An 18,978-nucleotide genomic window follows, 5' to 3' on the forward strand; every position below is an offset into this window, starting at 1 on the left:
GTACTCCACCAACAAGGCCAGTGCCGATGATGCAGTCCTCAGTGTTACTATCCGACTTCTATGTCTTTGGAAGAGGATGTGGCACAGGAGGAAGAGGGATCATTTCCACGGTTATCAGGCCAGTCATTCACAAGTGGCTCGGAGGGTGGGTTCCTGCACCAACAGAGGCCAGGTACACAGCTGTCCAGCCACGGCACAGTTCTGGAGGATGAGGAGGATGATGAGGAGGAGGAACCGTGTTCACAGCAGGGTGGCACCCAAAGCAGCTCATGGGCATCACTGGAGCGTGGCTGGGGGGATACAGAGGACACAGACGATACACCTCCCACAGAGGACAGCTTGTCGTTGCCTCTGGGCAGCCTGGCACACATGAGCGACTACATGCTGCAGTGCCTGCACAACGACCGCCGAGTTACCCACATTCTAACCAGTGCCGATTACTGGGTGGCCTCCAGGGGCATCGTTAGGTCAAAACATTCGGGGCTTGAGCCCCGGATGTTTTGTCCAATGCCCGGAATGTTATGCTGGCCCCACCCCCCTTATACTTGTTCCGCTACTTGCGTGCTGAGCGGGCATGAGTTCAGTCACTTCGGTGCGCAATCCCATGAGACCCGCCGCTGTAGGTCACTGGTCTCACGGGATCACGCGCCGCAGGACGGGATTGCGCACCAAAGTGACTGAAGTTGAACTCATGCCGATGCAGCCAGCGGAACAAGTACAAGGGGGATGAGGGGATGATCTGTGGGGTTGCCCAGACGGCCAGGCCCTTTACAGTGGTCTTTAACACCTTTCAGCAGTCCCCCTTTCACTGAAGGGGGGACTGCTGAAAGGGGTTAATAACTACTGTGAAGGTGGGACTGCTGAAAGGGTTTAAAGTACAAGGGGGGTGGGGGGATGATCTGTGCGGTTGCCCAGACGGCTAGGCGGGACAGCTGAAAGGGGTTAATAACTACTGTGAAGGGTGGACTGCTGAAAGGGGTTAATAACTACTGTGAAGGCCCCCCTTCCCGGATATGGGGGCATGGCTTAATTGGGTGGGGGCGTGGCTTCACAGGGTGTGATACATTGGGCTTGTGCCCCGGATGTTTTCAGACCCTAGCAAAGCCCCTGGTGGCCACCCTGCTGGATCCCCGCTACAAGGACAACGTGCTGTCCTTAATTCCGTCACTGGAGCTTGATCGGAAGATGCACAAGTACAAGCGGACGCTGGTAGACGCGCTGCTGGTGGCATTCCCACCTGACAGCGGGGACACAGTGGAAGCACAAGGCGAAGGCAGAGGATGAGGAAGAAGTCGCTAATGCAGCTGGGGCACCGCCAGCACCTCAGAAGGCAGGATTAGCATGGCCGAAATGTGGAAAAGCTTTGTCAGCACGCCACAACAACCAGCACCACCAGCTGATATGGAACGTCTTAGCAGGAGGCAGTATTTCAGCAACATGGTGGAGCAGTATGTGTGCACACGCCTACACGTACTAAATGACGGGTTTATGGGTCATTCATGGGTCCCCATTGACTTCAATGGGATTCGGGTTCGGGGTCAAGTTTGGGTCCCGAACACGAACTTTGCGGCGAAGTTCGGCCGAACCCGGCGAACCCGAGCTTCCAGGTGTTCGCTCAACCCTATTCATATATTTTTCTTGCGGCCATCTGTTTGTTATGCAATTTTGCCCTATTAGACTGTAAGTGCTGGGGTTATCTGAGTACCAAGAGACACTGTTAGTACTTGGGAAAGGCGATTGCTATAGGTCAGGGATGCTTAACCTACTGCCCTCCAGCTGCTGTAAAACTACAACTCCCACCATGCTTGGCTGTAGGCTGATAGCTGTAGGCTGTCACGGAATGCTGGGAGTTGTAGTTTTGCAACAGCTGGAAAGCCGAATGTTGGGCATCCCTGCAGTAGTGAAGTCCAGTCCTGCAGTCTTGGGAATAACCAGCATTGTTACAGGTTGCTTTCCTTCATAAACAGCGCCACACCTGTCCATAGGTTGTGCAAGGTACTACAGCTCAACTTAATTGAAGTGAATGGGGCTGGGTTGCAATACACAGTCTGGGGAAAGGCATAGCACTCTTTGTAAAAGCCATGTTTTAGTAATCCTGTACAACCCCTTTAAGAACTTCAAAGATAAGAAAGGACCACAAAGTTTACAAAAACATTTTTTGTCATTTTGAAAAATAATAAGAAGGATTTGCTGGTAATTCAAAATACATTGGACCATACTACTTACTACTCCTGACAACCCATTTCCTAGCAGGATTGCTAGTACCAAAAATACATGCCTGATACATTGTGCCTGATGCCTCTGGGCTCCCGATACCAGCGATTTCCACATTTAATTGTATCTGTATCCTCAAGACTATAACAAGGACAACTTCTACAAAATTTAGCAGTTTTTACAGATTCATAGATCTGGAGTGAAATCTATCACAAATCCTTAGCACAATCCAGGTTATACATACAGATTCACTGTAGATATGCTGTGGATTTTTCCGCCATGGGTGGTAAAGTCCCCTGGCGTCAATGCTTTATTTTGCATACAATTGATGCAGGGAAATTGCCGCCTACATTACTAATCCATTATGCTTACTCAAACGGTAGCAACTGATTTCATGAGTGTATTGCTATTTTGTGTCATTTTACGGCCTGTACTGGCTGGGAGTTCACTAGAGAAGAAGCTGAGCAGGAGAAATGCTTCTTCCACAGAGCCTGGTCAACGCTGATGAATTTTAAAATATATTGCTATGAACACTATGGGAGGTAAAACCTGCCAAAATTAAAATGAAATTGAAAAACTTAAAATTATAATTAAAGAGGACCTTTCACCGATTATTACAATATGAACTAACTAAACAGACATGTAGAGCGGCGCCCGGAGATCTCACTGCACTTACTATTATCCCTGGGCACCGCTCAGTTCTCCCGCTATGCCCTCCGGTATCTCCGCTCACTAAGTTATAGTAGGCGGAGATTCCAGTCACTAAGTTATGGTAGGCGGAGTCTGCCCTTGTTCTTCTGTAGCGCTGGCCAATCGCATTGCAGAGCTCACAGCCTGGGAGAAAATAACCTCCCAGGCTGTGAGCTCTGCGCTGCGATTTGCCAGCACTAGAGCAGAACAAGGGCAGACTCCGCCTACCATAACTTAGTGACTGGAATCTCTGCCTACCATAACTTAGTGAGCGGAGATACCGGAGGGCATAGCGGGAGAACTGAGCGGTGCCCAGGGATAATAGTAAGTGCAGTGATATCCCCGGGCGCCGCTCTACATGTCTGTATAGTTAGTTCATAGTGTCATAATCGGTGAAAGGTCCTCTTTAAAATAATGTTTTAACATTTTAATTTTATCTAGTGTCTGCAAAATGCATGCCAAAATTAAAAAGAAAATTCAATTTCTCCATTTGAATTTTCTTTTCCAACTCCAGTGTGGGTCATAAATGTAAAAATAAATAGCCTTTTTCATTTTAAATTTCCACTTTGTCAATTAATTCTCCTCCTCCTATAGTGGGGTTTTCATGTCAAAATCATGAATCAAATGAAAACACCAAGTAGAAGCTGAAAATGGTAGATTGAGATTTCAATTTCATCTCTTGCAGGCATTTTCTCTGCCAAAAGTCAAATGAAAAAGAAAGCCCATTTGAATTTTCATTTTAGCCTTGTACTAACATTCAGATTCCTTTAAATGAGCAGCAGTGGGCGTGGTGCAGCCTGCAAAATGTTGTTATTTAAAGGATAACTGTCATATTTATTTATTTTTTTCTAGTTTATTAGAGCTAGGCATGTATACCTGAGTTATCTGTCAATAATTGCTAAAAGATCTGTAATTACCTTACAATAACAGCTTTCATTAATGTCCTCTGTCCCTTTCCACTGCTCCCTTAAAAGACCGTTACTAGGGCTCATCTGTCTCCCAACTTAATGTAAACAGAAGACGGAGGATCGGTCCTTCACACTGCATGCCTGCATTAGGCTTCAGAGTGCAAAGACGTGTCTTTCAGTAATCCAATCTGATTGGCTGGCAGGAAGCTTCTGGCTACAGCAAGTGTGTATGGGAAGTGAGGGAAAGCAGGTTTGGCCTCAGAGAACTGGCATGGAAGCCATCTTGAGATGGTCCTCATATTGTAGAGGTTAAAACAGCCGTAACTAAGGGAAAAACTCAAAGAAAACAGTGGTATGTGAAGAAACTAAAGATTGCTTTATGCATAATGCTGCAGCAGCAGTAACATATGCTAAAATAGATTTATTTTTATTTTTATGGAAACATGACAGTTATCCATTAAAGCATACCTTTCAAGTTTTTTTTATTCTAGATAAATACTTTCACTTGCGAGGTACTGCCCCCGCTGATGCTGCCACCCTGCCTGTTTTTTTTTTTTTTTTTAAATGGCTCCTATGCCCCGCTGTGCTCCCCTGTAGTTTTCCCGCTCAGTATGTTAATACTGAGCATCGTTACAGGGAGGAGGAGATGCCAGGGTTTCTCAACGGGCGTCTCCTTCTCCCTGGCTGTGCCGCAATCCAATCACAGCGTCACAGCCAGGGAGAAGGAGACGCCCATTGAGAAACCCTGGCATCTCCTCCTCCCTGTACTGGTGCTCAGTATTAACATACTGAGCGGGAAAACTACAGCGGGCACAGCGGGGCACCTTGAATTCCTGACTGAACAGACAGTGACTCTGTATGTCCACTAGAGGGCGCTGTGCTTCTCCACACAAATCTTAGTACTGTGTCGAATGCATAGGATGGGATTATGAGTCTAATAGATGGCGCCCTCTTTTTGAGGAGTGAATTATACTAGGATTATGATCATATCATCAACTCTGCTGCCCTTTTAACCCCCTAGATGCTGTGGTGCCTAATCACCCGCAGCATCTATGGGGTTAATCCACTCTGCCATACTTGAGTGAGGACATGGTGGACGTTGCTCTAGAAAAGTGCCAAGGAGCCTAATAATTTGCAAATGATGGTACACATATGTCATGCGCCATAATCGGTGACTTTTTTACATCAGTATAGCGGCATAAAACGATTAGTAAATGTCCTCCATTGTGTCTGTGTGACCAAAAATCAGGGGGCGTGACTTGCAGAAACGTGGGACATCCTTGGCATCACTGCTGATTGCTGGGAGAGTTCAGACCCCCATGATCAGTATTGATGGCCTACAATAGCGCTCAGCAACCTTTGGCCAGGAACGCAGCTTTAGCGTAGCTATGTCCTATTCTTATCCATGTTGCAGACAAGAACAGGCATTGTTACAATGGATTCACACAAAAAAAATGCTGTCATCCGTATTTTTTGTGGATCCATGTTTTGCGACCATAAAATACATACATTTGCGTGCATGAGCCCTTAGGGTAAGGGCTCATGCACATGACTGTATGTATTTTGTGGTCCGCAAAAACCGGATCCGCAAAAAATGTGGATGACGTCCGTGTGCATTCCGTATTTTGCAGAATGGAACAGCTGACTTCTAATAGAATAGTCCTATCCTTGTCCTTAATATGGACAATAACAGGACATGTTCAATTTTTTTGCAGAGCAGACATACGGAAACGGAATGCACATGGAGTAACTTCCGTTTTTTTTGCGGATCCATTAAAATGAATGGTTCCGCAAGAAAAAAAAAAAGGAATAAACACAGAAAGAAAATATGTTCATGTGCATGACCCCTAAATGTCAGGGTTTGGTCGGTATTAAGGTTCGGGTCAGTTTTAGGGCTCATGCACACAAATGTATTTTCTTTCCGTATCTGTTCAGTTTTTTTGCGGACCGCATGTGGAACCATTCATTTCAATGGGTCCACAAAAAAACGGAAGTTACTCCGTGTGCATTCTGTTTGCGTATGTCCATTCAGCAAAGAATAGAATGACAAGGATAGTACTGTTCTATTAGAGGCCAGCTGTTCCGTTCCACAAAATACGGAATGCACACGGAGGTCATCCGTATTTTTTGCGGATCCGTTTTTTGCTGACCGCAAAATATGTACGGTCGTGTAAACAAGCCCTTAGGGTTACGATTAATAATAGGGTCAGTATTACGGTTACCGTTATTATTATGGTTGGTATTACATTTAGGAGTACGTATTAGGATTAGTAATAAGGTTAGGGTCAGTATTATGGTTAGGCTCTGTATTAGGATTAGGGTTATTATTACAGTTAGGCCCCTTTCACACGGGCGAGTATTCCGCACGGATGCGATGCGTGAGTTGAACGCATTGCACCCGCACTGAATACCGACCCATTCATTTCTATGGGGCTGTGCACACGAGCGGTGATTTTCACGCATCACTTATGCGTTGCGTGAAAATCGCAGCATGCTCTATATTCTGCGTTTTTCACGCAACGCAGGCCCCATAGAAGTGAATGGGGTTGCGTGAAAATCGCAAGCATCCGCAAGCAAGTGCGGATTCGGTGCGATTTTCACGCACGGTTGCTAGGGATGGAAACCCGATCATTATTATTTTCCCTTATAACATGGTTATAAGGGAAAATAATAGCATTCTGAATACAGAATGCATAGTAAAATAGCGCTGGAGGGGTTAAAATAATAATAATAATAATTTAACTCACCATAGTCCACTTAATCGCGATGCCCGGCATCTCCTTCTGTCTTCTTTACTGAACAGGACCTGTGGTGAGCATTAATTATAGGTCAAGGACCTTTGATGACGTCACTCCGGTCTCACATGATCTTTTACCATGGTGATTGATCATGTGATGACCGGAGTGACGTCACCACAGGTCCTGTTCAGTAAAGGAGACAGAAGGAGATGCCGGGCATTGCGATCAACTGGACTAAGGTGAGTTAAATTATTTTATTTATTTATTTTAACCCCTCCAGAGCTATTGTACTATGCATTCTGTATTCAGAATGCTATTATTTTCCCTTATAACAATGTTATAAGGGGAAATAATACAATCTACAGAACACCGATCCCAAGCCCGAACTTCTGTGAAGAAGTTCGGGTTTGGGTACCAAACATGCACGATTTTTCTCACGCGAGTGCAAAACGCATTACAATGTTTTGCACTCGCACTGAAAAATCGCGGGTGTTCCCGTAACGCACCTGCACATTTTCCCGCAACGCCCGTCTGAAAGAGGCCTTAGGGTTAGTATAAGGGTAAGGGGTCAGTTTTCGGGCACATGAACAGAAAAGGGAAGGACGGTCTCAACTAACCTGTTCCAGATGGGTCCCACAAGGATCATGCAGCGATGCAGACAGGCCTCTTCTGGCAGGTCTGCTCTGGTGTAATGTCGCAGGCGGTGCGATGACATCATCTACATCACAGACAAGCGCCCAGAATGGAGGGACAGAACCAATCATTCCATTCTTTCGCTGGAGCTGCCAGATGCTCAATTGTATTTGTGTCCAGTGCAGGAGCTCCAGAAACCAAGTGAATTCACCTGGTGCCTGGGTCATTGTTGGACTGGGGTGCCTAGGGCCCACAGAAGAACTGATTCTGGGGCCCACCCTATAGCTACATGGAGATATTACAGTACATCATGTCACACTGGACATAAACACTGTAGATTTGCTGCACACAAGTATATGATGGCCGGTCCACAGCATTTACGTGTCGGCAAAGTGGATATGAATTTAAGGGGTCTCAGCCACATGTTATGAACAAAATTCACTGCACAGATTGGACTGCGGTGCGGATTTTAATTCAGTGGCATGATTGCTGTGGATGTTACTGCTGCAGATTTACAAGATGACGGACCCCCACCTGTTCTTTTGTCAGGACTTCACACACATGAAGACGGCACCGCACAGAACTGTATTGTGCACTGCCATATATCAATATCGTAGGCTGGGGATCCGCAACCTCCGGAGCTCCAACTGTTCTGAAACTACAACTCCCAGGATCCTGCTTTTACATCTATGGGAGTTACAAGAAAAATAAATGTGCATGCTGGGAGTTGTAGTTTCACAGCAGCTGTGCAGAGTGCCGAAGGCAGCTTCATAGCCAAATCATGGGCCTCGGTGCAAGAGTTCATCCTCAGCCCTCTTACCTCAGTGCTTTGTGGCCAGGGAAGCACATAGCCTTTGCGGTGCCTGAAGCAAAAATTGAAACGGCAACACCTACCCCCCATGCCAAATTTTTGACATAACCCCTTCTCTTCAGCCAAAAGAGTGACTTGACCAGCATATACTTTACTTTGTATAATACCAGTGTCTTCTTAAGTGGCACAGGAGTCTTCGGACTCCCTCAGGCTCCTGGGCCCGGTAGCGACTGCTACCTCTGCACCTCCTATAGCTATACCCCTGGCCGAAGGTTGAGGAGCGCTACTGTAGGCCATCAATACCGATCATGGGGGTCTGAACTCTGTGATGCCAAGGATGCTCCCTGTTTCTGCAAGTCATGCACCCTGATTTTTGGTCACACAGACACAATGGAGGACATTTACTAATCGTTGTATGCCACTATACTAATGTAAAAAAAAAGTCACCGATTATAGCGCATGACATATGTGTACCATAATTTGCGACTTTTTAAGCTTCTTGGCACTTTTCTGGAGCAACGTCCACCATGTCATCACTCAAGTATGGCAGAGTGGATTAACCCCATAGATGCTGCAGGTGATTAGGCACCACGGCATCTAGGGGGTTAAAAGGGCAGCAGAGTTGATGATATAATCTTAATCCTAGTATAATTCACTCCTCAAAAAGAGGGCGCCATCTAATAGACTCCTAAAAATAATCCTATCCTATGCATTCGGCACAGTACTAAGATTTCACTGTCACAGCGCCATCTATTGGAATTGTAAACTTGATCCTGTGTTAGCTGTTGGAAATGTGGAGAAGAACAGCGCCCTCCAGTGGACATACAGAGTCACTGTCTGTTCAGTCAGGAATTAACAGCCCACTGCTGCTCATTTAAAGGAATCGAATGTTAGTACAACGTTAAAATGAAGATTCGAATGGGCTTTCTTTTTCATTTGACTTTTGGCAGGGAAAATGCCTGCAAGAGATGAAATTGAAATCTCAATCTACCATTTTCAGCTTCTACTTGGTGTTTTCATTTGATTCATGATTTTGACATGAAAAATCCACTATAGGAGGAGGAGAATTAATTGACAAAGTGAAAATTTTAAATGAAAAAGGCTATTTATTTTTACATTTATTTGTGACACTTATGACCCACACTGGAGTTGGAAAAGAAAATTCAAATAGAGAAATTGAATTTTCTTTTTAATTTTGGCATGCATTTTGCAGACACTAGATGAAATTAAAATATTAAAATGTTAAAACGTTATTTTAATTATAATTTAATGTAAAAAATGAAAATCAGACATCATATGGTGCATGACACTGTCTTCTTACAAAGCTGGAACCAACCCTGTACCTCACATGGATCTAGAGAACTCCCCATTCATTGTTCCAATTGCTGTACTAGATTTATTTCAGGCTGGCAGCCCAGGAGGCTTGTCCTTTCTCAGGGTGTGTGTCCTTTCTAATGGAGTGTGTCCTTTCTAATGGAGAGTATCCTCTCTGATGCAGCTCTTTCCCTGTAACTGCCGCTGCTTTCAACAGAAGATATGGCTGGGAGCAGTTCAAGATTTAAACTGAGCATGTGTGACCATCTCAGTGAGGGGGACAAGAAATAAGGAATAGAACAGGTGGCGCCATACAGATACATTTTATTGAATTGCTCAGTGGCTAAAATAAATTTATTATATGCAGTTACAAAAGTATTCAGATTGAAGTGTTGGGTTGAAAAATGAAGAATATTTTTTTTGGTGCAAGCCTTTAAGTAAGAAAAGCAGTATCTGGTTAATGAAGTCCTGGAGTTGGGTTCTAACTAGTGTTGATCACGAATATTCGAATTTCGATTTTTTATCGCGAATATAGGTATTTCGAAAATTCGCGAATCTTTTGAATATAGTGATATATATTCGTAATTTCGAATATTCAATTTTTTTTTTAATCAGTACACATGATCCCTCCCTGCTTCTAGCTTGTGGGCCAATGAGAAGGCTGCAATATACTTGACTTTAGGAGTAGTGTTGTTTGCGAATTTTCAAATTTTTATTGCGATTTTTTTCAACTTACAACTATTAGACAAAGAAGATTATAGCACTATATTAGCTAAATTGCTCTATATTCGGGTTTTTTTTTCGAATATTTGCTATATTGCTATAACTTAGTTTTTTCGAATATTCGTAATATTCTAAAACAAGAATATATAGCAATATAGTGAATATTCGGGAAAAAAACGAATTTAGAGCAATTTAGCTGATATAGTGCTATAATCTTCTTTGTCTAATAGTTGTAATTTTTTTCTCATCTGAAGTTCAGATTGGAAAAAAAATACAACTATAAAAAAAAAAGATTATAGCACTATTTTAGCTAAATTGCTCTAAATTCGTTTTTTTTTTTTCGAATATTCACTATATTGCTATATATTCTTGTTTTAGAATATTACGAATATTCGAAAAAACTAAGTTATAGCAATATAGCAAATATTCGGAAAAAAACGAATATAGAGCAATTTAGCTAATATAGTGCTATAATCTTCTTTGTCTAATAGCTGTAATTTTTTTCTCATCTGAAGTTCAGATTGGAAAAAAATTACAACTATAAAAAAAAAGACAGAAATGAAGTGGCAATTCTGGAGGAGCTGCTCAGCCCCTGACACTGTGGCGTGTCTTTTTATTGGAGGAGCAGCCCGACCGCACGTGGACCGCAATAATCGACTAACCCCAGCAAAATATGCATACAATGGAGGACGTCGACGCGGTCCACATGCACCACAAGAAGCAAACTACACAGAATGTAGCAAATAAACATATGAAACACAGAGAGGAAATGCACCAACAAGAAATGCTACTGACTATACTGGGAAGTAATGAATGCAGGTATTAAAAGCTGAGACTTTCGCCAATATGTTCCAGTCAGGAGAATATCGGAGCCCATCACTGCACCACGTCACGGTCACTCAGCATGGCAGAGGGTCCTAGCCGCTGCTCTAACTATGGTGTGAACACGGTCTGGGGGTGATATAATTCAGCTCACAGCCAAGCTTCCACACAAAAGCCCAGCATGAATACTGTGGTAGTACAATGTGAATGAGGCCAGGCTGTGAGCCACACCTATGCCAGACCATGTGATGGAGGTTACCAGGTGCAACAGAGTGTATAAACACACCCAAATCTAACAAGACAAAAACACAGAAATGAAGTGGCAATTCTGGAGGAGCTGCTCAGCCCCTGACACTGTGGCGTGTCTTTTTATTGGAGGAGCAGCCCGACCGCACGTGGACCGCAATAATCGACTAACCCCAGCAAAATATGCATACAATGGAGGACGTCGACGCGGTCCACATGCACCACAAGAAGCAAACTACACAGAATGTAGCAAATAAACATATGAAACACAGAGAGGAAATGCACCAACAAGAAATGCTACTGACTATACTGGGAAGTAATGAATGCAGGTATTAAAAGCTGAGACTTTCGCCAATATGTTCCAGTCAGGAGAATATCGGAGCCCATCACTGCACCACGTCACGGTCACTCAGCATGGCAGAGGGTCCTAGCCGCTGCTCTAACTATGGTGTGAACACGGTCTGGGGGTGATATAATTCAGCTCACAGCCAAGCTTCCACACAAAAGCCCAGCATGAATACTGTGGTAGTACAATGTGAATGAGGCCAGGCTGTGAGCCACACCTATGCCAGACCATGTGATGGAGGTTACCAGGTGCAACAGAGTGTATAAACACACCCAAATCTAACAAGACAAAAACACAGAAATGAAGTGGCAATTCTGGAGGAGCTGCTCAGCCCCTGACACTGTGGCGTGTCTTTTTATTGGAGGAGCAGCCCGACCGCACGTGGACCGCAATAATCGACTAACCCCAGCAAAATATGCATACAATGGAGGACGTCGACGCGGTCCACATGCACCACAAGAAGCAAACTACACAGAATGTAGCAAATAAACATATGAAACACAGAGAGGAAATGCACCAACAAGAAATGCTACTGACTATACTGGGAAGTAATGAATGCAGGTATTAAAAGCTGAGACTTTCGCCAATATGTTCCAGTCAGGAGAATATCGGAGCCCATCACTGCACCACGTCACGGTCACTCAGCATGGCAGAGGGTCCTAGCCGCTGCTCTAACTATGGTGTGAACACGGTCTGGGGGTGATATAATTCAGCTCACAGCCAAGCTTCCACACAAAAGCCCAGCATGAATACTGTGGTAGTACAATGTGAATGAGGCCAGGCTGTGAGCCACACCTATGCCAGACCATGTGATGGAGGTTACCAGGTGCAACAGAGTGTATAAACACACCCAAATCTAACAAGACAAAAACACAGAAATGAAGTGGCAATTCTGGAGGAGCTGCTCAGCCCCTGACACTGTGGCGTGTCTTTTTATTGGAGGAGCAGCCCGACCGCACGTGGACCGCAATAATCGACTAACCCCAGCAAAATATGCATACAATGGAGGACGTCGACGCGGTCCACATGCACCACAAGAAGCAAACTACACAGAATGTAGCAAATAAACATATGAAACACAGAGAGGAAATGCACCAACAAGAAATGCTACTGACTATACTGGGAAGTAATGAATGCAGGTATTAAAAGCTGAGACTTTCGCCAATATGTTCCAGTCAGGAGAATATCGGAGCCCATCACTGCACCACGTCACGGTCACTCAGCATGGCAGAGGGTCCTAGCCGCTGCTCTAACTATGGTGTGAACACGGTCTGGGGGTGATATAATTCAGCTCACAGCCAAGCTTCCACACAAAAGCCCAGCATGAATACTGTGGTAGTACAATGTGAATGAGGCCAGGCTGTGAGCCACACCTATGCCAGACCATGTGATGGAGGTTACCAGGTGCAACAGAGTGTATAAACACACCCAAATCTAACAAGACAAAAACACAGAAATGAAGTGGCAATTCTGGAGGAGCTGCTCAGCCCCTGACACTGTGGCGTGTCTTTTTATTGGAGGAGCAGCCCGACCGCACGTGGACCGCAATAATCGACTAACCCCAGCAAAATATGCATACAATGGAGGACGTCGACGCGGTCCACATGCACCACAAGAAGCAAACTACACAGAATGTAGCAAATAAACATATGAAACACAGAGAGGAAATGCACCAACAAGAAATGCTACTGACTATACTGGGAAGTAATGAATGCAGGTATTAAAAGCTGAGACTTTCGCCAATATGTTCCAGTCAGGAGAATATCGGAGCCCATCACTGCACCACGTCACGGTCACTCAGCATGGCAGAGGGTCCTAGCCGCTGCTCTAACTATGGTGTGAACACGGTCTGGGGGTGATATAATTCAGCTCACAGCCAAGCTTCCACACAAAAGCCCAGCATGAATACTGTGGTAGTACAATGTGAATGAGGCCAGGCTGTGAGCCACACCTATGCCAGACCATGTGATGGAGGTTACCAGGTGCAACAGAGTGTATGAACACACCCAAATCTAACAAGACAAAAACACAGAAATGAAGTGGCAATTCTGGAGGAGCTGCTCAGCCCCTGACACTGTGGCGTGTCTTTTTATTGGAGGAGCAGCCCGACCGCACGTGGACCGCAATAATCGACTAACCCCAGCAAAATATGCATACAATGGAGGACGTCGACGCGGTCCACATGCACCACAAGAAGCAAACTACACAGAATGTAGCAAATAAACATATGAAACACAGAGAGGAAATGCACCAACAAGAAATGCTACTGACTATACTGGGAAGTAATGAATGCAGGTATTAAAAGCTGAGACTTTCGCCAATATGTTCCAGTCAGGAGAATATCGGAGCCCATCACTGCACCACGTCACGGTCACTCAGCATGGCAGAGGGTCCTAGCCGCTGCTCTAACTATGGTGTGAACACGGTCTGGGGGTGATATAATTCAGCTCACAGCCAAGCTTCCACACAAAAGCCCAGCATGAATACTGTGGTAGTACAATGTGAATGAGGCCAGGCTGTGAGCCACACCTATGCCAGACCATGTGATGGAGGTTACCAGGTGCAACAGAGTGTATAAACACACCCAAATCTAACAAGACAAAAACACAGAAATGAAGTGGCAATTCTGGAGGAGCTGCTCAGCCCCTGACACTGTGGCGTGTCTTTTTATTGGAGGAGCAGCCCGACCGCACGTGGACCGCAATAATCGACTAACCCTCATTCACATTGTACTACCACAGTATTCATGCTGGGCTTTTGTGTGGAAGCTTGGCTGTGAGCTGAATTATATCACCCCCAGACCGTGTTCACACCATAGTTAGAGCAGCGGCTAGGACCCTCTGCCATGCTGAGTGACCGTGACGTGGTGCAGTGATGGGCTCCGATATTCTCCTGACTGGAACATATTGGCGAAAGTCTCAGCTTTTAATACCTGCATTCATTACTTCCCAGTATAGTCAGTAGCATTTCTTGTTGGTGCATTTCCTCTCTGTGTTTCATATGTTTATTTGCTACATTCTGTGTAGTTTGCTTCTTGTGGTGCATGTGGACCGCGTCGACGTCCTCCATTGTATGCATATTTTGCTGGGGTTAGTCGATTATTGCGGTCCACGTGCGGTCGGGCTGCTCCTCCAATAAAAAGACACGCCACAGTGTCAGGGGCTGAGCAGCTCCTCCAGAATTGCCACTTCATTTCTGTGTTTTTGTCTTGTTAGATTTGGGTGTGTTTATACACTCTGTTGCACCTGGTAACCTCCATCACATGGTCTGGCATAGGTGTGGCTCACAGCCTGGCCTCATTCACATTGTACTACCACAGTATTCATGCTGGGCTTTTGTGTGGAAGCTTGGCTGTGAGCTGAATTATATCACCCCCAGACCGTGTTCACACCATAGTTAGAGCAGCGGCTAGGACCCTCTGCCATGCTGAGTGACCGTGACGTGGTGCAGTGATGGGCTCCGATATTCTCCTGACTGGAACATATTGGCGAAAGTCTCAGCTTTTAATACCTGCATTCATTACTTCCCAGTATAGTCAGTAGCATTTCTTGTTGGTGCATTTCCTCTCTGTGTTTCATATGTTTATTTGCTACATTCTGTGTAGTTTGCTTCTTGTGGTGCATGTGGACCGCGTCGACGTCCTCCATTGTATGCATATTTTGCTGGGGTTAGTCGATTATTGCGGTCCACGTGCGGTCGGGCTGCTCCTCCAATAAAAAGACACGCCACAGTGTCAGGGGCTGAGCAGCTCCTCCAGAATTGCCACTTCATTTCTGTGTTTTTGTCTTGTTAGATTTGGGTGTGTTTATACACTCTGTTGCACCTGGTAACCTCCATCACATGGTCTGGCATAGGTGTGGCTCACAGCCTGGCCTCATTCACATTGTACTACCACAGTATTCATGCTGGGCTTTTGTGTGGAAGCTTGGCTGTGAGCTGAATTATATCACCCCCAGACCGTGTTCACACCATAGTTAGAGCAGCGGCTAGGACCCTCTGCCATGCTGAGTGACCGTGACGTGGTGCAGTGATGGGCTCCGATATTCTCCTGACTGGAACATATTGGCGAAAGTCTCAGCTTTTAATACCTGCATTCATTACTTCCCAGTATAGTCAGTAGCATTTCTTGTTGGTGCATTTCCTCTCTGTGTTTCATATGTTTATTTGCTACATTCTGTGTAGTTTGCTTCTTGTGGTGCATGTGGACCGCGTCGACGTCCTCCATTGTATGCATATTTTGCTGGGGTTAGTCGATTATTGCGGTCCACGTGCGGTCGGGCTGCTCCTCCAATAAAAAGACACGCCACAGTGTCAGGGGCTGAGCAGCTCCTCCAGAATTGCCACTTCATTTCTGTGTTTTTGTCTTGTTAGATTTGGGTGTGTTTATACACTCTGTTGCACCTGGTAACCTCCATCACATGGTCTGGCATAGGTGTGGCTCACAGCCTGGCCTCATTCACATTGTACTACCACAGTATTCATGCTGGGCTTTTGTGTGGAAGCTTGGCTGTGAGCTGAATTATATCACCCCCAGACCGTGTTCACACCATAGTTAGAGCAGCGGCTAGGACCCTCTGCCATGCTGAGTGACCGTGACGTGGTGCAGTGATGGGCTCCGATATTCTCCTGACTGGAACATATTGGCGAAAGTCTCAGCTTTTAATACCTGCATTCATTACTTCCCAGTATAGTCAGTAGCATTTCTTGTTGGTGCATTTCCTCTCTGTGTTTCATATAAAAAAAAAGATTATAGCACTATTTTAGCTAAATTGCTCTAAATTGTTTTTTTCTTTGAATATTCACTATATTGCTATATATTCTTGTTTTAGAATATTACGAATATTCAAAAAAACGAAGTTATAGCAATATAGCAAATATTCGGAAAAAAAACGAATATAGAGCAATTTAGCTAATATAGTGCTATAATCTATTATACTAAAATTCGCATGGCGAAAATTCGCATATTACACGATCATTACCTTGCCGATTTTTCGAGTAAAAAAATCGTAGAATATAACGAATATTCTAATTTGCGAATATTCAACGAATATTCTACAAAATATTCACGAAATATCGCGAATTCGAATATGACCCCTGCCGCTCATCACTAGTTCTAACATCTACTTTCCAAAAATCTGGTACAAGACACTTACCTGGAAGTTGTTACATTGGAAGTATGTAGGAGGGGAGACATTCTCAGAAAATATAGTGGAGTTAATCCCGCTGTACTGAAGTACCACATTGAGCTGTAGAGTTTGCTCGTAACCTTGGAGGTTCATACAGGCTTTTTCAATCTCTCCGCTGTTCAGCTTTGCAGGAATGTAAAGTGCATATTGTCTATAGGGACACATGGTTAACAATTATTAATACTTTTACCAATGCTCCTACCATGCTTAAACCTCTACTCCATCCTCTACTTCAAACTATGGTCCAACCAATGCTCCAACATATGCTCCTGGCAATGCTCCAACCTATACTCCTGGCAATACTCCAAGCTATACTCTATACTCCTATCAATGCTCCAACCTATGCTTCCACCAATGATTCTAGCAATGGCCCAACTAATACTATAATCTATGCTCGTTGCAATGCACCAACCTACTATATGCTCCCACTAATCATCCTATCAATGCTCCAACTTCTTGCAATGCTCCAATCTATACTCCTGGCAATACTCTAACCTATACTCCAATCTTTACTCCTATCAATGCTCCAACCTATGCTTCCACCAATGATCCTAGCAATGGCCCAACCAATACTTCAATCTATGCTCCTAGCAATGCACCAACCTACTGTATACTCCCACTAATGATCCTATCAATGCTCCAACCTCTACAGTATGCCCAAACTAAAGTTTCCTTTACATGGGCAATTATCAGGGAGAATTGGGACAATTATCGGGCATGAGCATTCATACAAACACTCATTTCTGATAGCTGTCCTGTCTAAGGCTGAGTTCACACGGGCGTTGCGGGAAAATGTGCGGGTGCGTTGCGTGAAAAACGCAGAATATAGAGCATGCTGTGATTTTTTCACGCAACGCACAAGTGATGCGTGAAAATCACCGCTCATGTGAACAGCCCCATAGAAATGAATGGGTCCAGATTCAGTGCGGGTGCAATCTCGCCCGTGTGAACGCAGCCTAAATGTCTCATCAGTCACCTGACAAACGAGCAAAACATGACATAGATAGATAGATAGATAGATAGATAAGAAAGCTAAGAATAAGCCATCTATTTATTTTTAACTAAACAATAAAAAGTTTATTATATCCACAGCTGGTTTACATGCAAAGTCTAAATAATGTGTACACATATGTACAGTAATAACTTTTATATAGAGACAATAATCTGTACATCAGAATTGAGCAAGAAGTAATACAGACGCTATACTCGCTGTATGTCTGTAGGAGTAACAATCCCTGAAGCGTTGAAGCTCATGTATTACACACAGCATCATATATACCAGTGAAACCTTGTACCTACCATTGTTCTAACTACATCCCTCATATGGGGGCAAGGATAACAAACAAATCCTTTCCTCCCCGCACAGAAAGACAAGAGGAAAAAGGAAAAAAAAGAGCATTTGGTCCAGGTGGTTCTTCAGTGACAAATCAGAAGGTGAAATATCAGTGTGCCCCAGAGACAACAATGGGGAAGTATTAACAAGGTTCACATACATTACTGTTTGTACTTTCCTGTAAGGGCAGTAATATCTGCAGAGAAGTCTCATTGCTGACGATCATGACCCTTGTCCCAAGAACTTACGGTTCTGATGTCCCCGCAGAGATGAGAACCTGGAGGAGCACACTCAGTAGAAGGCTTCTCATGTTGGCACCGACTGGTGGAGTGACACAATAATTCTTGTTTATATACAGCTGTCCGAGGACAGGTCACTCCTGCTCCTGGCTCGGTTTCGTCTTGGAGGTGGTGGCATACTCTGTAATTTCAGAGTGGCACACCCAATCAGTTCTGAAGTAGCAAAACTATCGATAAGCATGCAACGTGGCATTCAAAACAGAAGAATAATTACAAGTGTAGCAGAGCTGAAAGTATCATTTACCTCTTTTGGGGTGATATGCTGCCTGTTTGATAGACGAAGGTCCCATCTCTAGGACCCGTTGCTATCTCAAGAACGGGGGCCCCCTTAAGTGAACAGAGACCATACCACTTGGCTATTTTCGGAAGTCCCATAGTGGTGAATGTTAAATGTCCAAGGTGTGAATAAGCCCTGCCCCCAGACACTCCGCCCAAACCCTCGCATAAACACATACTTCTGGGTATGTAAACTCCAGTCATTTTTGGGCCTGGACCAGACTAATTTTTTGGAATTGTGTCTGAAAATTCGGGACAATCTCAACAAATCCGGAACTGTTGGCCACTATGGAAACTGGTTGCCTCTCATTATCTCAAGAGATGAAATTTGTAGCTCTCAATTGGTCAGAACTGGGTTTGTCAGACATAGTGTTGTGACCCGCAGATGTGCAAGATGGTAGAATTTCATATCCCACCGTGCAACCAGGGCTATAGCTGA

General features: G+C 44.5%; 1 protein-coding gene across 1 annotated transcript in view; it reads right to left on the reverse strand.

The window, feature by feature from the left end:
- LOC121005473 (ovostatin-like) overlaps positions 1 to 18,274 on the reverse strand; it is a 126,545-nt gene extending 108,271 nt beyond the window's left edge. The window contains exons 1-2 of the mRNA XM_040438242.1: positions 18,213 to 18,274; positions 16,599 to 16,782 (exon numbers count right to left, since the gene is read on the reverse strand). Of these exons, the coding sequence (XP_040294176.1) occupies positions 16,599 to 16,782; positions 18,213 to 18,274 (246 nt within the window). The remainder of the gene's footprint in view (positions 1 to 16,598; positions 16,783 to 18,212) is intronic.
- Positions 18,275 to 18,978: the final 704 nt, after the last annotated feature.

The sequence above is a fragment of the Bufo bufo genome, chromosome 6 (assembly GCF_905171765.1).
Source record: "Bufo bufo chromosome 6, aBufBuf1.1, whole genome shotgun sequence".
NCBI classification, from domain to species: domain Eukaryota; kingdom Metazoa; phylum Chordata; class Amphibia; order Anura; family Bufonidae; genus Bufo; species Bufo bufo.